Source organism: Triticum dicoccoides, chromosome 2B, assembly GCF_002162155.2.
Source record: "Triticum dicoccoides isolate Atlit2015 ecotype Zavitan chromosome 2B, WEW_v2.0, whole genome shotgun sequence".
Lineage (NCBI taxonomy): Eukaryota > Viridiplantae > Streptophyta > Magnoliopsida > Poales > Poaceae > Triticum > Triticum dicoccoides.
The window spans coordinates 171,312,671-171,330,210 of record NC_041383.1 but is presented as its reverse complement, the minus strand read 5'-3'; the positions used below and the strand labels follow the sequence as shown (position 1 = coordinate 171,330,210).

Here is a 17,540-nt window from a genome sequence, read left to right as displayed (position 1 = left end):
AGTATTTCTCACTTCCACTACACTTTTACTGTTATTGATTCATGAATTAACAATCAAACTAATAAAAGGTAGAAAAGTAGAACGGCGCAGCAAGGCATGCGTATGGTTCTAGTTCTTTGTTGAAAAGTAACATGCTACGTCAATGAGCAGCCCATTTGATTTGCTTTGATATCCTTTCGGACCCAGAAATTAGTCATTGCCGTTTGTTCGTTGCCGCCACAACAAAGCTGCGGCTCTTAGCGCCTCCGCTGCTCAACAACAAACCTCTACAATATAAATTCTGTTATGTTTGAGGTACTTTGTACAACAAAATGAACTTATATAATAGTAGATCTGAATCTTTTTCATAAGAATGATAAAATATCACATGGCATTTGCAATTTTTCCATTGCCTCCATCTGAATGAGCGAATCTTTACGGATTTACGGTGCTTATTGTTACGGTGTTTCGATCACATGAGTACACAAGTAGTACACCTGTACATTCAATACCTACGCATTCATCAGTGATCACTGATCACCATGGATCATGGTCGAGTAAACCATAGCATATACGGGTTTTTCCTGGATTCAGTCGTTCGCCTTCGCCTTTTTTCTGTTAATATAGTCAAGGCGGACGAAGCATATTAATCATCTGGCAGGCAGCGCCGGCGGCTCACGCGAGCACCGTGGTCTCGGCGACGGCGGCGGACCGGATGTCGACGGCGGCCTCGACGTGGTCGCCGCCCGCCTCCCAGAGCTCCGGCAGCGCCTCCCTGATGTTGTGGATGCTCTCTAGCGCCACGTCCGCCCCGGGCACGAGCGCCGAGCTCCCTACCTGCACCATCGTTTCAGAGCGTTTGTTCGTTCAGTTTCTGACAGGTATTCCTTTGGCGTGGGGATTAATGCAGCGGCTGTGAGAGCTTACGATGACGGTATGGAAGCCTGCCGCTTTCCCTGAGGCGATGTTGCGCGGGCTGTCGTCGAAGAACACCTGCAAATCAAAGGCAGTTTCGTCAGTTACTGCTGCTAAACTAAACGGCGGTCGTTGCAGCTGTAGCTTTGCAGTTCTGCGGCGCGGAGAGTCGACGAGGGAATCCATGGCTGAGCTGCGTGCTGCTTACTGTCTTCTTGGGGTCGAGCTTGGCGATCTCCACCACGGCTTCCATGGACTCCAGGGACGGCTTGCAGAGGACCCTCTTGCCAGAGCTAGCGTCTGTGTCACCTGGATTCTTGGGGTTCAGGGTCTCGAAGCATATGATCCCCTCGAAGCATCCCTCCAGCCCCATCTTCTCCAGGACGGTCGCCGCGTGGGCCTCGTCAGAATTGGTGAATATCTGCAGTGGAGGGAACAACAAACTGTCACTGCTGCAGCAATTGTTTTGGTGCTTGAAAACAAATGAGCAATTAACTGTCGTTGACTCCTTTTGCTGATGTAGCAGGAAATATCAGAGAGACTTGGATGCAAGGGATGAGCTTACGATTTTCCTCTGTGGCATCGAAAGCAGCAGGTTCCTCAGGACAGGGTCCGGCTTCAGCTTCTCGTATGGCAATTTACCGTGCACGCTGGCGTGGAATTCGTCGTAGTCGAATTCGTAACCCATAAGCTGGCACATGAATAGCATTATGAAAAAGTTTAGAAACATAATGGGTAGCTTGAAGACTACTAACAGAAACTTGTAGAAGAAGAATACTAATCTAAGTGTACAGGGGCATACCTTCAGACCGGCCATCGTAGTTCCATATTCTTTGTACAGATCCAGGCACATCTTGGGGACCAGGCTCTCCTCGATCTGAAGCTTGTTCAGCATGTAGTCTGCGATTTGGTAGGTACAAGTAGTATGAGCACACAATTTCTGTAGCATGAAAACAGAGGATTGGTGTAAAGTTTATTAGTACCACTTACCTTGGATGTTGTTGCGGCAGGCTAAGTTGATTCCTAAGCTCAGTGGGTAGAGGGTGTCATCCATGTCTGAACATGTCGAGAAACAATCAACGAGGGGTTCAGAAGTAAAGTACTGGGCAGAGAACTCCATGTTTGAAATACAGTTGCGATGAAAAAACTGTCAGGTAAGGCAGACCTACCAAACAGCAAGCAATCAAATTTGGCTCCGTTGGCGTAGGATTCCATCTTGACAGGTTGGACAGCGCCTGTAACCGTTGCAAAAGAAATTAGCAAAAGAACGTTAAAATTGGGGACCTGCTGAGTACTAATGCACTCTTATCTTGCTAGATGCTCGTATTTTCTTTTCGGTATTGTCAAATTCTTCATAACTGTCACCCGCAAAAAAAAAAATATATATTCATAACTGTTTCTAGCAACCGTTCAGTGTTTATTTCTTACTACTTGCATCAGTTCAATCAGCATGATCGTAGGAAGAACAGAGTTTGTCCCGGCAGAGATTGGCAACTTAGTGAAATGATGCCATAAACCTCACCGGAACTGGGATGAAAGAACGAAAGCAAACCAAACGGATCACTAGCATCAGCATGCCGGTGACCAGAGAAGCTGGCAAGAAAGAGATGGAAGGTCGATTAGCCAACCTGGCAATGGCATGCACATGTACCTAGACGATGAACGGAAGAGTGGAAGACAGAGCACCAGCTGCACACGCACAACGCAGGTGACTAGGTGAGTAGTGGATGCCATTTCGCCTAGCTAGGCCCCTCTATTTATACAACAAAGATGATCAGAGTCACAACTGGCAACACATGACATGACGAGGATGGGCTTTATCTGGTCTCTGGAGGGTGACACAGCCCGGTGGTTGGGTGCTATCCGATGATGGGAGCACCACGGAGCCGAGCCTCGAATTATTGGCCACCGGCCGGCTCCTGCCTTCTCCGGCTTCTTTCTCTGCTCGGCAAAGTGCCCTCCTACGCGAGGGGACGACGACGTGCCGGACAGCGACCGCTCTGATTATTGATCGTTCATGCTGGTGGAGTTGGCGGCGGATAGGATCGGATCGGCCAACTTACCCCAGCCAACTTTCCTTTAAAAGCACATATGCTTTGGTTTAGTTCAGCTTGGGCGCCGCCGACCAAGCTAGCGGACGATTGGGTAGCCATCAGACATCCGTGATGTGGCATTGCCGTTAAACTATGAATGAATGTAGGGTTCGGTGTGGAGGAATCCACTCGTGGCCGGCGTCCGTCACAGCCTATACTATGAGTATATGACTCATGGGTATGGTGATTTGTTGAAGGCTCTCGGCCGTGGAATCGCGAGCGTGGAAAAGCCACGACACGTGTGTGGCATTTCTTAAAGATGGCATCGCTTTCGTCCCGCGTCGACGAGCGTCGGGCTCTCTGTTTTGATTTGGTTATCCTTTTGCGCGTGATGGGGAGAGCAACGCGCGCATGGGCCGCAGAGTTTATGTGAGAGTGACAGAATGACAAGTTTGCATGCACAAAGCTGCATCTATGGCCTTCATTTTCAGTGTCATGGCCAGTGCGTGCGTGGTGGTGCTAGTGGAGATGAGCTACCTGGCCACCGAGTGAGCGTGACGATGGACGATGGAGTTCTATATGATCCTCGGGCCATAGAACAACCGCAGCCGCAGATGCGTGCAAAAGGAGAATCTGCCTTTCACTATAATTTTTCTGGAGAGAAGAACCTGCCTTTTCGTTGGAAACGGGGGTGAAACACTTGTAGCCACATGTGTTTACCAGGAATAATAATAACAACGTTGGCCCTTCGCTGTTGGAACTTGGTCGCCACGCTTGCAAGGGGCCTCTTTGATTCACACGATTTGTAAAACACATTCATAGAAATAAAAACATATGAATGTAGTGGCATGTCAATTCGAATGCTACAATATTAGTATGAGTGCTTGATTGTGCGTAGGAAAACAAAGGATTTTTCATGTTAGGTTGAAGTGGATGGAAATGGAACTTTTCTTATGAGAACTAGTACAAATGGAAATTCCTTTAGGAATCCTTTGAATCAAAGAGTCCCTAAAACCTTATACAAACATGGACCGAAAGTGGGCTGCAATTTAATTGCGTCAGCCAGGTCTTGAACTCAAGACCTCTTGGCTCTAATACCATGTAGAAATGCATGCTCTAGCCAATGCAACCCAAAGACCGATCTGATGAAAGAGACTAGGCAGCACATTATACGTCAACAAAGTCAGGGACGGGGTGGCGGGCAAATTGACAAAACGACAACAACATTTAAACTGTTCGTCCACAGAACGAATCAATGGGATATAAACCATGATGGGTATCACATGTCAAGTTTCGCACTCGCCGTCACATGACAAACTTTACAAGATGCCGGCAGTTACCATACGATTTGCAATCACACGAGAGATTCTAATAATGCCTGACAGTTGCCATACATACATAACTAACCCCTGACATAGTGCAGATTTCTGAACTGTGGAAGTTCAAGAGAAGTTGACATGAAGCAACCAGGAACCTGCAAAGTTAAAAAAAATAGAACATTAGCCATTTGTAAGCTTGTCGGGGATTCGGTTGAGGGTAGATCTGAATCCCTAAAAGACCTGAAGAAAGCCAATATCAACAGATAAGCAACGGGGCATGTAATAAATATAGTAAGCTGAAACGGTTTGACCTCGGATATGAGATAATAAATACATCAAGGTCACACTCAAACAATTTGTTGTGTGCATTCACTCACGAAGAGGTCAAGAGGTTAATAAAATATTTATTTAAAACAAATAACACGGCTTAGATGATATGGGAAGCTAGTAGTGCACTAGTTTTCCAGCATCAGCCTTTCATGTTGATAGAAGGGAAACAAATTAACGTCTACATGTGTGCAAAAGTGAACTGGACATACAAGGAATATGAGTGCCAGACTACAAATTTATCCAGAAAAAATGAGTGCAAGTCTCAGGAAGGGCAAGACCAGCAGAATCCTGCATGGAGCATCTAATCCAATAAAATGTGTTGCTACACACAATTCTATCAGTACCGTGATTCGGTATATTCCTATAAATGTCAACAGACTTTTGGCCGCAAAGAAGCATATTCTCCTAAAGAGGTTAGCCTTCTCTGAATGAAATGCGGTTCTCCAATTTCACAAAGTTATCAGAAGTATTTCAGCAAAAAAAGAAGCGGAAAGTAACAAAATAAGCTTGAAATTGGGTTGATCAGCAATCCGAAACCAAAGGGGAAATGAGAGAAAGTGCAGTTATTTTCCATCTCCAGGAATCTACATACTGCTCAGTTATTTTCCTTCATCACAGTTCAGTTTGGTAATAACTCATAAGCAGTTTTATAAGTTTATCTGTTAAGTGAACTTGGCCCATACTCTACACAGAAAAAATAATGGGACTAGATTTTGTTAAACATCAAATTCAGGACTTCAACCAATGGAGACTGTTCCTGTACCTGCCGGCTGCTCCATTAATGCTCATTTTTATAGTACGAACTTGCCCTGAATATGTAGACCTGCAAAAGAAAAATGCATAACAGAGGTTGCATAGTTAGCAGCATAGATAGACTTTTACCACAGTAATGCTTACAAAAAAGGATTCTCCAGGTAATGGAAGGTGCACAACGGAAGGCAGGCTCAAGAGGCAAAACACTTCCCTATATCTGCTTGGGATGGAGACTTTTAACATGGATGTTGAAGAAATCATATGTTCCTTGCAAATTTCATGTACAACCAAGCATTTGAAACAGCTCCGTTCTCATACTTTGTGTTGTGAATAACGAGACACAGTTTCCTAGTTACAATTATTTGTGTAAGTAGACATGGGTGGACCAGTTTTCCCCATGTGATATTTTAGAGACTTCACATCATTACTAGAAGGATTTGCCCGTGTCAGTTGTGCCGAGGATCATCACGATAATCCATCAATGACATGTTTCACCATCTAAATTGCAATTATATGCAACCATAACATGAAAAGTACTACCAATAGCACTCCCCAACACCAAGGCCAAACTCTGGATGTTTCGCATCACAAACACCTAGTGAGAGCTGCCTCTACAGGCCCGCCCTCTTCATGTTTGATCTAGTGACAGTGTAGAGTAGCCTACTATTTTTTGCTCTTTCTTTTTCAAGTTCTTGTTTTGTTTTGTAGGTTGCCTTTTCTTGTCAGTTTGACTGAGTCAGATCAAGGAGGCGAAGCTTTGGGTGTGCGCAGGTGCTGCAGGGCCTAGGGTGTGTTTACCTGTGGCTTGGGATGTCCACTGAGCCTTGCATGCTGTGTTGCTCTATGTAATGTGTTGTATTGTATCTGACCTCATCTTTGGGTTTGTAATCTTTTTTCTATCTTTTCAATATACAGTACACAAGCTCTGCGTTTTCTCAAAAAAGACTTGCGCCTTTTCAGTGCCTTCGACACATCTAGATACGTGCTTGAGAAAAGAAAAATACCATAAACCCCCCAAGCAGATTTCACATTTCAGAACTTCTTAAGAATCATGACACGGCATCTCAAACAACCACAGAAATTCAATACCATAAAAGACCAACTAAGAATCTCACCTTGAACAATGCCCTCTTGATCAGCTGGAACACCAAGCAATCACCTTCAACTAGCTCATTGTCGACGGCAAACTCGCTCCACCCGGTGATAAGACTGCTACTGTGTGGACGATAAAGCACCTTAAACTCCTCCTCCTCCTCATCCACCAAAACCATTCTCATGCGATGGTCCGGGAGATGCTCCATGCTGAACTGTGCCGGGATATGCTTCCAGATACGCCACCATATCAATATCTAACAATCAATCCTCTCTCAGAGGGGATGGGAACAATAGATTAGTGGTAGTTTCTGCTTTACCAGCGAGGTAAGAGACTGGGGCATGGGTTTGACAAAGGTGGGGTAGTCGGAGCCTAGCTCATCCTGTAGCTCTTCGGCCTTGGCGATGGCGTACGCATGATCAGGCTTTACTTCCTTCTGCTGCCGTGGTTTCCCGGTGCCCAGCTTTACATGAGAATATTCTTATATTCGTTAGGAAAATAAGATGAGATCCTTGGGAGAGCCACCTCTTGAGTGGTGGACTGCCTTAAGGTGGAAATTTAGTGCGATTTGCGGGTTTATTCCAGGTCTTCATCAGTTACAACATACCCGTCCTTTCTTTTTACTTCACATGTTAGTTTTGTGTTATGTCAAATCAAATTTTATAAAGTATGAGCAAATTTAATATTAAGAAAACATCAACATCTACTATACCAAATAAAATACTAAATTATGAAAATGTATTTCATCATGGATATAATGATATCGATTTGGTATTGTGACTGTTGATTTCTTTTATATACTTATTATTAGTCAAACTTCATAAGTTTGACTTGACTTAGGGTTGAAAAGAAACGGCGGGAGTATGATTAGATCTTAGTATTTTGTACTAATCGGCTACGGGACCCTTAGTTGCGAAGCACGTACATTGTCGCGATAGTCGGGCTGCTCGGGGAGGGTGGCGATACGGCCGGAACGCCGGGGCGGGGCGTCATCGGCGGCGTCCCGTGGCTTCGGGGCCTTCCTCTTCTGCGACGCCAACCAAACAGAAATACTCAAAAAAGGAAGACAGACAGGAGCAGAGGAACGGCGGAGGGCGGTGCGGATCTGACGGACCAGCCTGGGCTTGACGGCGGCCTCGCGGACGGCGGCGGAGAGGTGGTGCAGGCGCAGCTCCTCCAGCTTCCGCTTGTTCTCCTCCACCTGCCTCCTGCGCTGCTCCTCGTACGAGTTCGCTTCAGCCATTTTCCCCCACTTTCTTGGTTTTGGGTTTGATTTTTCGGGCGGAGCCGATGAACAAACTGCCGAGAGAGGAGGAGGGCAATCCAGAGTGGGGAACGAGGGTTTTTTGGTTTCGGCGGGGAAGCAGAGGAGGAGGAGGAGGAGGAGGTTAATAAAGCCGTGAAAACCCGGGATGGAGTGATTTCATTCTCTTTTTTCGGAATCGGCATACGGCGCCACGGCCGTTCCCTCGGCACATTTTTCGTTTTTCACCTAATTCCACTTTTTTAACCCTAGTTTCACACGGTATTTATCCCATTTGGTGGGTTTTTTCATACTTTTACCCAATTAAATAAATTTTATGTCACAAAATACCCTACTAAATTTTGGAAAACGTTTAGATTCAACAGACTGATTTCTCTGGAGAACCAGTTGGGTCGCTCGCATGCCACGTCGCCTCGTGGTCCCGCGACGCCTTCCCTATCCTCTTCTTCCAAATCGAGCTCATCCCGTTTCTCTCTTCTCTGTACGAGATGCGGCGTGGCCGCCGGCGACTACTGCGCAACCAGAACCGTGCCTGGCCTTCCTCCTCTCCGTGGGATCGACCACCGCCGGCGCTGCTGAGACACTGCATCGCAATGCAGCATCCATGACTGAGATTGGGGGGAAATTGACGACTATACTGCAGCGGAGCATCCATGGTGTTGCTCGGCGGCGACGGTGCTGCAACGCAGCTTCCATGGTGTTGCTCACCGACAATGATGCTGCAACGCAACATCCATGTAAATGCTCGCCGGCGACGGTGCTGCAACGCCGATGCTTCAATGGAGCGTTGCCGGGAAATCGGTGTTGCGACGAAGCATCATCTGAGTTGTCGGTGCTTCAGTGGAGCATCGCTAGACCGCGGAGGTGCTTCAATGGGGCATCGCTGTGACCGAGAATCGATACTCCAGCGGCGGGCGCTGATATCAGGGATGCTGCTTCGACAAGGGAGGTGGAAGACATGCACTGCCAGCCAGAGGAGGAAGACATAGTGTGCTGGGCTGCCGCGAGATCGAATGTCCATGTGCATTACATCGGAAGGCTAGTTAGGCGGTTGATCTTTTTATAAGATCAACCGGCTGATTTGTAGCAGCGCCCTTAAAAAATTTCTTGTTTTTTGCACTAACTGCATGTAGGTGATTTAGTTTAGCACCCATGGCTTTTCTCCTTGTCTATTTGCATCGCATCAGGTCGCACCAGGCTAAGCACACCCGAACATACCGCGTCACACCTGACCCATGGGCACCCGGTCGAACGCGATACGCAGTGCACGCAACGCGGCGCACACCACACCCACTTCGCTCGGCTGAAACAACGATGACAACTAACATCAGCGCCCCGCAAGGAGCAATTCATGACGACAAGGAGATAGGGAGCACGAAGGCCTACATGGAGAGAGGGTAAGGAAGGAGGAGCTCACAGCTTGTTGGTGCAACTGGGAGGCTCGGGGATGCCCGGGTTAATGACAGACGCAAGTGCGAAGCTCGATTATGCGGGGACGATGGCTCAAGGTCGCTGGGCACGATGAGAAGGTTGCTACCATCTTCAGGAGGTCGGTGCAGAGCTAGGGAAAAGCCAGGCACAGGCGTCAGGGCTCCGCAATGATGATGAATCGAGCACGGTGGCGCTCGGCTGGAGGCGAAGAAGGTGGTTGTTTTTACAAGATCTCAAATCCATACGATCAAATTGAAATTTTGCAAATATTTGACCACATCCTCCTCCTCCTAAACTAAGAGATGCTCTTCACCCTCATCTAGACCAAAGAGGCCCTTTTCGTTCTTTTTTGGGCCGAAGAGTTGTCTTCGTTCCTGGCGTCGCCTAAGAGTTGCTCTTCGTTCCTGCCATGGAGGAAGAGTTAGCATCCAACACCCACGCAAAGTAACCGTCCTTATACACCAGAGCTCCTTCCAGTTAAACCCTAGCGCCAGTAGGACCGAATCAACGAGGAGAGCCCAATTAGACGAAGAACCACTTCAACTGTGCACCGTGGAGGAAGATTTTTTTTCTTTTCAATCTACACTGACCACGACAAGCCTGTAGCTTGCTAGTTGAGAAAAATTTCAATTAATCACACACATCTACTCATGTAGACACCCCCAACATCCTAGACATCGCCCCTCACCATATTGTTACAGACAATATTTGGTTCATGTCCACGAATGGCACGGGCCATGGAGGGCGCGACCAGTGACAAGAATAGAATAAGGGACAATGTCTAGATAGGCAGCATCTAGATTAGTAGATATGCTCATTAATTAAAAAATCATCGAGCATGATGTAGGCCTTGTGGTGGTTATTGTAGATTGAAAAGGGAAATATGCCCTCCACAATGCACGGTTCAAGTGGTTCTTTGTTTGAATAGATCCTTGTCGTCGATGTAGTGTTGATGGCGTGAGGATTTCACTTGGATAAACTCTGGTGTATATGGGATGGCCACATGCGTTGGATATCCACTCTTCATCCAAGGCATGAGTGAAGAGTAGCTCTTTGGTCATGCTTGGAACGAAGATTAATTCTTCGGCCCATGGCATGGAAAGGGCACTTCGACCCAGATGAGGACGAAGACATTGGGGAACGAAGTAATTCAAAAAAAAATCCTACGATCACGCAGGATCTATCAAGGAGATGCATAGCAACAAGACGGGAGAGTGTGTTCACGTACCCTCGTAGACCGAAAGCGGAAGCGTTTAGTAACGCGGTTGATGTAGTCGAACGTCTTCATGATCCAAGTACCGAACGTATGGCACCTCGGTGTTCAGCACACGTTCAGCATTATGACGTCCCTCGAGATCTTGATCCAATTAAGGGCGAGGGAGAGTTCCATCAGCACGACGGCGTGGCGACGGTGTTGATGATGTTACCGGCGTAGGGCTTCGCCTAAGCACTACGACAATATGACCGAGGTGTTAAACCGTGGAAGGGGTACCACACATGGCTAAGAGAATAATTGTTGTTCTTTGGGGTGCCCCCTGCCCGTATATAAAGGAGGGAGGAGGAGGATGTTGCGTAACGCGGTAATTTCAAAAAAATCCTACGATCACGCAAGATCTATCTAGGTGATGCATAGCAACAAGAGGGGAGAGTGTGTCCACGTACCCTCGTAGACCAAAAGCGGAAGAGTTTAGTTAACACGGTTGATGTAGTTGAACGTCTTCGCGATCCAACCGATCCAAGCACCGAACGTACGACACCTCCGCATTCAGCACATGTTCAGCTCGATGACGTCCCTCGTACTCTTGATCCAATTGAGGCCGAGGGAGAGTTTCATCAGCATGATGGCGTGGCGACAGTGATGATGAAGTTACCGGCGTAGGGCTTCGCCTAAGCTCTACACGATATGACCGGGGTGTGTAAATGTGGAGGGGAGCAACGCACACGGCTAAAAGATCAACTTGTGTGTTCTAGGGTGCCCCCCTGTCCCCGTATATAAAGGAGCAAGGGGAGGCCGGCCGGCCCTCCTAAGCGCGCCCCCAATAGGGGAATCCTACTAGGACTCCAAGTCCTAGTAGGTTTCCACCAAGAGGGAGAGAGGGGGAAGGAAGGAGAGGGAGAGGGAGAAGGAAAGGGGGCGCTGCCCCCCTCCTAGTCCAATTCAGACCCAAAGGGGAGGGGGCGTGTGGCCTGCCCTGCCTGCCCCTCTCTCTCCAATAAGGCCCATCGAAGCCCATTAGTTCCCCCGGGGGTTCCGATAACCCTCCGGCACTCCGGTTTTATCCGAAACTTCTCCGAAACACTTCCGGTGTCTGAATATAGCCGTCCAATATATTAATCTTTATGTCTCGACCATTTTGAGACTCCTCGTCATGTCCGTGATCTCATCCGGGACTCTGAACAAACTTCGGTCATCAAAACACATAACTCATAATACTAATCATCATCGAACGTTAAGCGTTCGGACCCTATGGGTTTGAGAACTATGTAGACATGACCAAGGCACATCTCCGGTCAATAACCAATAGCGGAACCTGGATGCTCATATTGGCTCCTACATACTCTACGAAGATCTTTATCGGTCAAACCGCATAACAACATACGTTGTTCCCTTTGTCATCGGTATGTTACTTGCCCGATGTCGGTGTCAAAACCGGCGGATCTCGGGTAGGGGGTCCCGATCTGTTCGTCTAAGGCTAATGGTAACAGGAGGCAAGGGACACAATGTTTTACCCAGGTTCGGGCCCTCTCGATGGAGGTAAAACCCTACTTCCTGCTTGATTGATCTTGATGATATGAGTATTACAAGAGTTGATCTACCACGAGATCGTAGAGGCTAAACCCTATCGTAGAGGCTAAACCCTAAGAGCTAGCATATGATGGTTATGATTGTTATGATCGTCCCTATACGGACCAAACCCTCCGGTTTATATAGAGGGGGCTAGGGTTTACACAGAGTCGGTTACAAAGAAGGAAATCTAATATCCGGATTGCCAAGCTTGTCTTCCACGCAAAGGAGAGTCCCATCCGGACACGGGGCGAAGTCTTGAGTCTTGTATCTTCACGGTCCAACAGTCCGGCCAAAGTATATAGTCCGGCTGTCCGGATACCCCCTAATCCAGGACTCCCTCAGTAGCCCCTGAACCAGGCTTCAATGATGATGAGTCCGGCGCACAGTTTGTCTTCGACATTGCAAGGCGGGTTCCATCTCCGAATACTCCAAAGTAATTATCGAACACTTAAATCGTGTCCGGATCCTCAAGATGATCTTCGCATACCATCGTAGAGAGAACGATATTCCACAAATGTAATCTACTAACGACTACAGACGACGTGACATGACACTATGGTCGAGTCTTTATTTGAACCATTTTCCCACAACCAGCCACAACGCATATTGCGAGGCGGTTTCCTCGGCACGTCTTGTTGAAGCAGAGTTCATGTCCCCTTATCATGGGATTCCCATTAATATGGGTATGGGTAACCCAACCGCACCATCAATCGCGGCGCTTGGGAAATAAGCGATCTTCAGCAGGCAAGTGGGGAGGCGCACCGTCTTCGTCGCCTCTATAAAGGGATAAGGATTTCCCCATTTTTACCCATGCCTTCTTCCTCCTCTGCTTATCCATTCTCGCACCCTCGAGCTCTAGCGCCCTAGTTCACACCTTCTCCGCACAGACAAACATGTCCGGAGCAGGGGGTAAGTGGGTGGCCTCCACCGTGAAGGAGGAGCATATCACGAAGCTCCGGGCGGCCGGATACTTGGCTGCAGATATTGCGCACCGGCTGCCGGACACAGGGCAGATCATTCCGACTCTGGGACCCCACGAGAGGGTCGTGTTCCTTGCCCACTTCATCCGTGGACTGGGATTTCCACTTCATCTCTTTGTCCGCGGGCTTATGCTTTACTATGGGATGGACTTCCATGATCTAGCCCCAAACTTCGTCCTCAACATCTCGGCGTTCATCGTCGTGTGCGAGGCCTTCCTCCGCATCAAGCCTCAGTTCGGCTTGTGGCTATGAATCTTCTGCGTGAAGCCGAAGATCGTGAGCGGCCAGCAAGCGGAGTGCGGAGGCGCCATGGTGGGAAAGATGCCCAACGTCACCTGGCTTGACGGCTCCTTCGCGGAGACCGTGAAAGGGTGGCAATCGGGGTGGTTCTACATCACCGAGCCACGCGACGCCAACTGGGCGGCGGCCCCCGAATTCCGATCCGGAATTCCCATGCGGCTCACCTCCTGGGAAAAGAAGGGCCTGGCCTGGGGCGAGCCTGCGGAGCCGACCGGACTTCACAACTGCATCAAGAATATGATTGACAAGAAAATCAAGCTTGTCAATGTGGTCCAGGTCATGCTCGTCCGCCGAATCCTTCCGTGCCAAAGACATGCTTTTAATCTGTGGGAGTTCGTCCCGGCCGAACACCAGACACTTCAAGAGCTCTACGGCACGACACACAAGGACGCATGGAAGGTGCTATTCAAGGCCTCCGAAATAACTCCTCCCACATCCGAGGACTGCGGACTCCACGCCGCGCGGCCCCCCTATCCGGTGAGTTTTCTAACCATCACCAGATGTAGTTTTCCCAGCATACTCATGGGAGGATTTTAAGTCATCGTGTGTACTTAATCAAGAGTACGTGGAGACAGCGGAGTGGATCGACTGTCCGGCTCCACTGCCAGAAGGTCCGGCAACCGCTCTCCTGACAGAGATGCTAGTCCCGGCGCCCTACAAGGCACCGGAAAAGAAGGCCGAAAAGAAGGCCCCGGGGACCAGGAAGGGTCTCCGGCGTGAGGTCATATCGGACGCCTCGTCCGAAGACGACGAGGCACACTCCTCCCACGAAGGGGAGGAGGAGAAGGAGAAGGAAAGGGCCGCCCCATCCGGGGAGGCCGAAGGGCCTAAGAGGGCGGCCCAACAGACCAGGAAAGGTGCCCAGTGCAAGGCCGTCATAGGCTCGTCGTCCGAGGACGACGAGGCAGATTCCTCTCGCAGAGGCGGGGGGATCATGAAGAAATTCGACCTCCCCGCACTGGGGAGGAGAAGAAAAGGAAAGCCGCCCTGGAGGGGGAGGCTAGGACGCCCAAGAAGGGAAAGGCGTCCCTTCCGGATTACTCCACCACGGCTGCCTACAGCGAGGAGGAGTGGATGCCTAGGGGGAAGCCCCTAGTAAGATCGTAAGTATCCGCACTTCCATTGTACTTTAGTGCGACTTCGCTTCATAGTCTGTTATAACGCCGAACACGCATATGCAGTCCGGCCAGGGCCCATCCCGAGGTATCCTCTTCGGATGGGTCTTTGAGCGATTCGGCGATGAATTCGCTCCTAACGGCCACTTCCCCTCGGCCTGCGGATGACACGGAGGTGTTGTCCCAAAGGCTCCCTGAGCAAGGGGAGGCGACTCTGGAGACGCCCAAGGAGAAATTCCAGAAGCTGGGCACACAGGGCGCAAGATCCCCGCAGATTGTGCCGACGGGAGCCGCAGCAAGTCGGGCTCCCAGCCGGACACTATACCGGAACCTCCAAAGGTTCCGGATTAGGGCAGGCAGCCCCTCACTAAGGAGGGCGGGCCGTCCGTGCCGATGGCTTCCATTACGCCAGAGGCGTTGAATAGTCTGCTGGAAGCGCTTCGCAGCGCTTCCATGGATGAAGAGCACCGTACTCTTATGAGTGCGGTGATTCAGAAGGTTCGGTCCGCCAAAAGCGGATTGACCGAAGCCTGCACCAGCCTATTGACAGGCTTTAAGGTAAGTAATCAAAAATGTGTGAAATTATCACCCGATAGACAGTAGCCCCTGACACTATGTTTGGTGTTCGGAAAGAAAAGCCAAACGGAGGGTCAATTTTAATCCGCAGGAGTCTAATATTAGGTGTCTATGTGAATAAGCAGGCGGTGCTGCTTGCCGCTGCTGGCCGCACGACGGAGGTCTCCGGACTCAATCGAGACCTGGAGCAGACCCAGGGAGAGCTCAACCTCACGAAGAGGCAGCTCAAAGAGAACAAAGGTGAGTGATACCCCGTTCACATATCACAAAGAATAAAAAATTGGTGGTGCTAAAAAAACGTCATGATTTTGCAATAGGGGCCACGATCGAAGTGGCGTCCCTGAAGAAAGTGCTATCCGAGGCCGAAAACAAGGCGGCCATGGAGCGCATTGAGTGTGAAAAGCAAAATGCTAGGGTGGGCGAGGTATAGCAAGAGCTCCAGGAGCTCGGCAAGAAGTTCGAGTCCTTGGAGCGTGACTTCAAGACGAAGGAGTCTAAACTTGCGAAGGCCCTTTTGAGCATGAAAGACGCCAAGGCCGAAGCCGAAAAGGCCCAGCAGGAAATCCAGGTGGCCAAGAAGATAGCGGCGGGTAAGACATTCTTGATGCAAAGCAAGCATGTGGAGGAGGCATTTCTTTTACTTACCTGAATTCGGAGCTCCCCAGGGGCATTCGCAGATCTACCACGCATCATATCGGATGCTGCGGAGTTCTACCGTGCCGAAGAGGGGAGCTCAACGGAGAAGCTGTTCTGGTCCCAGTATGCTGGAGCCGAACACCCGATGCCTCTGAGTGACCAATTAAAGCAACTGGTTGAACTCCACAGGGCGGCCGAAGTGGCTATGAAGGATTTCATAGTCCGGATGTGGCCTGGTGAGCCCCTGCCCGCCAGCTACTTCGGCTTGATAAAGCGGATGGTAAATGCCTGTCCGTGGCTGGAAGTGATCAAGCGATCCGTTTGCATTGAGGGTGCCCGCCGAGCCTTTGCCCGTGCGAAGGTGCATTGGGGCAAGCTGGATGTGGAGAAGATGGTGAAGGATGGACCGCCGGAGGGCAAGGCGCATCGCTATCCCGAGAAATATTATGATGGCGTTATGAAAGGCGCTCGCCTCGTGGCCGATGAATGTACAAAGGACACAATCTTTGAGTGAATGTACTCCTGTCGTTTTTGTAATATAAAGACGAAGTTATTTGCGCTATATAGCGCTTTGTTGATTTAAAATATTACCTTTTGTGCGACTGTTTATAAAATTCTGAAAGTAGGCCAGTCTTCGGCTTTCGCCCCCACGTAACTAGTACTGGGGTGTTCGTGGAAAACCCAGACACTCTTTATCCAAATATTTGGTCCCTGAAGGAGGTGTTTGGCGTAGTGAACAAGGCAATCGGACTATGCGGCTTTATAACTTTCACTTAGACATAGAAGTCTATGATTTTAAATTTTGGCGAAGCCCCTAGAATTCGGAAAGCCGAATTGGGGCGCTATATACGCCTAAATCGGACGAGGCCGATTCCTCGCCTAAAGCAAAAAAAATCTTTAAGGATTTTAAGACCTCTCGAACAGCGACTAGCTCTCGCCGCATCATGCCGGTCAGTTTTCAGCTTTCTCTACTGAGGTGCTCGTTCGGAAGAACCGGGACACAATGCAGTAGTTCTCCCTGCGCTACCTTAGCCGATATAATGAAACGTAAGGTACCAAAACAAGGGAGCCGGGCTAATCCAACTATTGACCCAAGACATGATTCGGAGCTGATGCATATAATGCTATTAGTTCGGGGTGCCGCACTGTCGAAAGTGTTCGGACTTATCTTGCCGTATTAAGGGGCTTCGTAAGAAGCCCCTGGCAAACTGAACATACCAAGGTGTACGGATGCAATAGTAAATAAACATTTATATGAAAAATGTGCAGATAGGAATAATAAGCTGACGCTATATATAATCTCCCAGTGATGAATAATACGTCTAAGCGTATGTTTACAATGAATGCGTTAAGCAGAGGTAAATAGGACTATTTGACATGTCCTATCCAAGGGCGGGCCGCATGTAGGTATATAAAACAGGTATAACGATCGTGAATAGATTCCACCTGGGTATTCCCTTTGTGCGCAAAGCCTTTTGCTTCCTTGGATTTCTCTCCTGTGGAAGTCTGATAATCTGGCTCTTTTGAAGAGGCTTCCCGGAAGCAGGGTCCTGAAAGATAAAGGGGGTTATTAAAGTATGTTGCGGCTGAACCGCACTGTTGACTGCGTCGCTATTGCGCCTCCGCCTATGCCCATGGTATTTTGAGTGCGTAATTGTGTACGCGCGGCACGAATGCTGCCTTAATGGGGCTGGAGCGGAGGCCGGACTACTAGTCGTGCTCTTGGCGTGCCTGGCGATCCTGTTGCGGGGTACTTCGGACTCGCTTGACCGTGTTCGGAGTTGTTGTCGCCGGATTGGTGGTTTGTCGGAGAAAGCTGCTTTGTACTTCTGTCACGAGGGCTGCAGTATGCTCTTCTGTACGGAGAGAGCGGTTCATGTTTCCATTGACTGTTATGACCCCGTGAGGTCCTGACATCTTGAGCTTAAGGTATGCATAGTGTGGTACCGCATTGAATCGAGCAAATGCGGTTCGTCCAAGCAGTGCATGATAGCCGCTACGAAAAGGGACGATGTCGAAGATTAACTC

The 17,540-nt window shown here is 49.1% G+C and overlaps 2 protein-coding genes across 4 annotated transcripts; both read right to left on the bottom strand.

The window, feature by feature from the left end:
• Positions 1-312: 312 nt before the first annotated feature.
• LOC119362848 (suppressor of disruption of TFIIS-like) lies at positions 313-2,644 on the bottom strand. 2 transcript variants are annotated; one of them, XM_037628114.1, is made up of 8 exons: positions 2,523-2,630; positions 2,064-2,129; positions 1,885-1,950; positions 1,697-1,794; positions 1,460-1,585; positions 1,103-1,315; positions 907-972; positions 313-816 (listed from the first exon to the last, which is right to left on the bottom strand). In XM_037628114.1, exons 1-8 carry the CDS (start codon positions 2,626-2,628, stop codon positions 655-657), a joined length of 903 nt encoding a protein of 300 aa, XP_037484011.1. In that variant the 5' UTR covers positions 2,629-2,630; the 3' UTR covers positions 313-654. The 2 variants fall into 2 exon arrangements, with proteins under 2 accessions (XP_037484011.1, XP_037484012.1); XM_037628115.1 differs by having other exon boundaries at positions 655-816; positions 2,546-2,644.
• Positions 2,645-4,164: 1,520 nt separating this feature from the next.
• On the bottom strand, positions 4,165-7,786 carry LOC119362849 (B3 domain-containing protein Os06g0194400-like). Of its 2 annotated transcripts, none has more exons than XM_037628116.1 (6): positions 7,537-7,786; positions 7,348-7,449; positions 6,742-6,885; positions 6,445-6,651; positions 5,340-5,399; positions 4,165-4,401 (listed from the first exon to the last, which is right to left on the bottom strand). In XM_037628116.1, the coding sequence occupies exons 1-5, from the start codon at positions 7,663-7,665 to the stop codon at positions 5,355-5,357; spliced, it is 627 nt and encodes a 208-aa protein (XP_037484013.1). In that variant the 5' UTR covers positions 7,666-7,786; the 3' UTR covers positions 4,165-4,401; positions 5,340-5,354. The 2 variants fall into 2 exon arrangements, with proteins under 2 accessions (XP_037484013.1, XP_037484014.1); XM_037628117.1 differs by having other exon boundaries at positions 6,445-6,636.
• Positions 7,787-17,540: the final 9,754 nt, after the last annotated feature.

Excerpts from the sequence above, each read along its gene's own strand:
- LOC119362848 (XM_037628114.1), bottom strand. The coding sequence starts at position 2,628 with ATGGCATCCACTACTCACCTAGTCACCTGCGTTGTGCGTGTGCAGCTG. Across the intron at positions 1,951-2,063 it reads ATTTGATTGCTTGCTGTTTG|ACATGGATGACACCCTCTAC; the intron begins GTAGGTCTGCCT and ends CGACATGTTCAG. Across the intron at positions 1,795-1,884 it reads CTGCCGCAACAACATCCAAG|ACTACATGCTGAACAAGCTT; the intron begins GTAAGTGGTACT and ends ACCAAATCGCAG.
- LOC119362849 (XM_037628116.1), bottom strand. The coding sequence starts at position 7,665 with ATGGCTGAAGCGAACTCGTACGAGGAGCAGCGCAGGAGGCAGGTGGAG. Across the intron at positions 7,450-7,536 it reads CCGCCGTCAAGCCCAGGCTG|AAGAGGAAGGCCCCGAAGCC; the intron begins GTCCGTCAGATC and ends TTGGCGTCGCAG. Across the intron at positions 5,400-6,444 it reads TCAAGAGGGCATTGTTCAAG|GTCTACATATTCAGGGCAAG; the intron begins GTGAGATTCTTA and ends TTTCTTTTGCAG.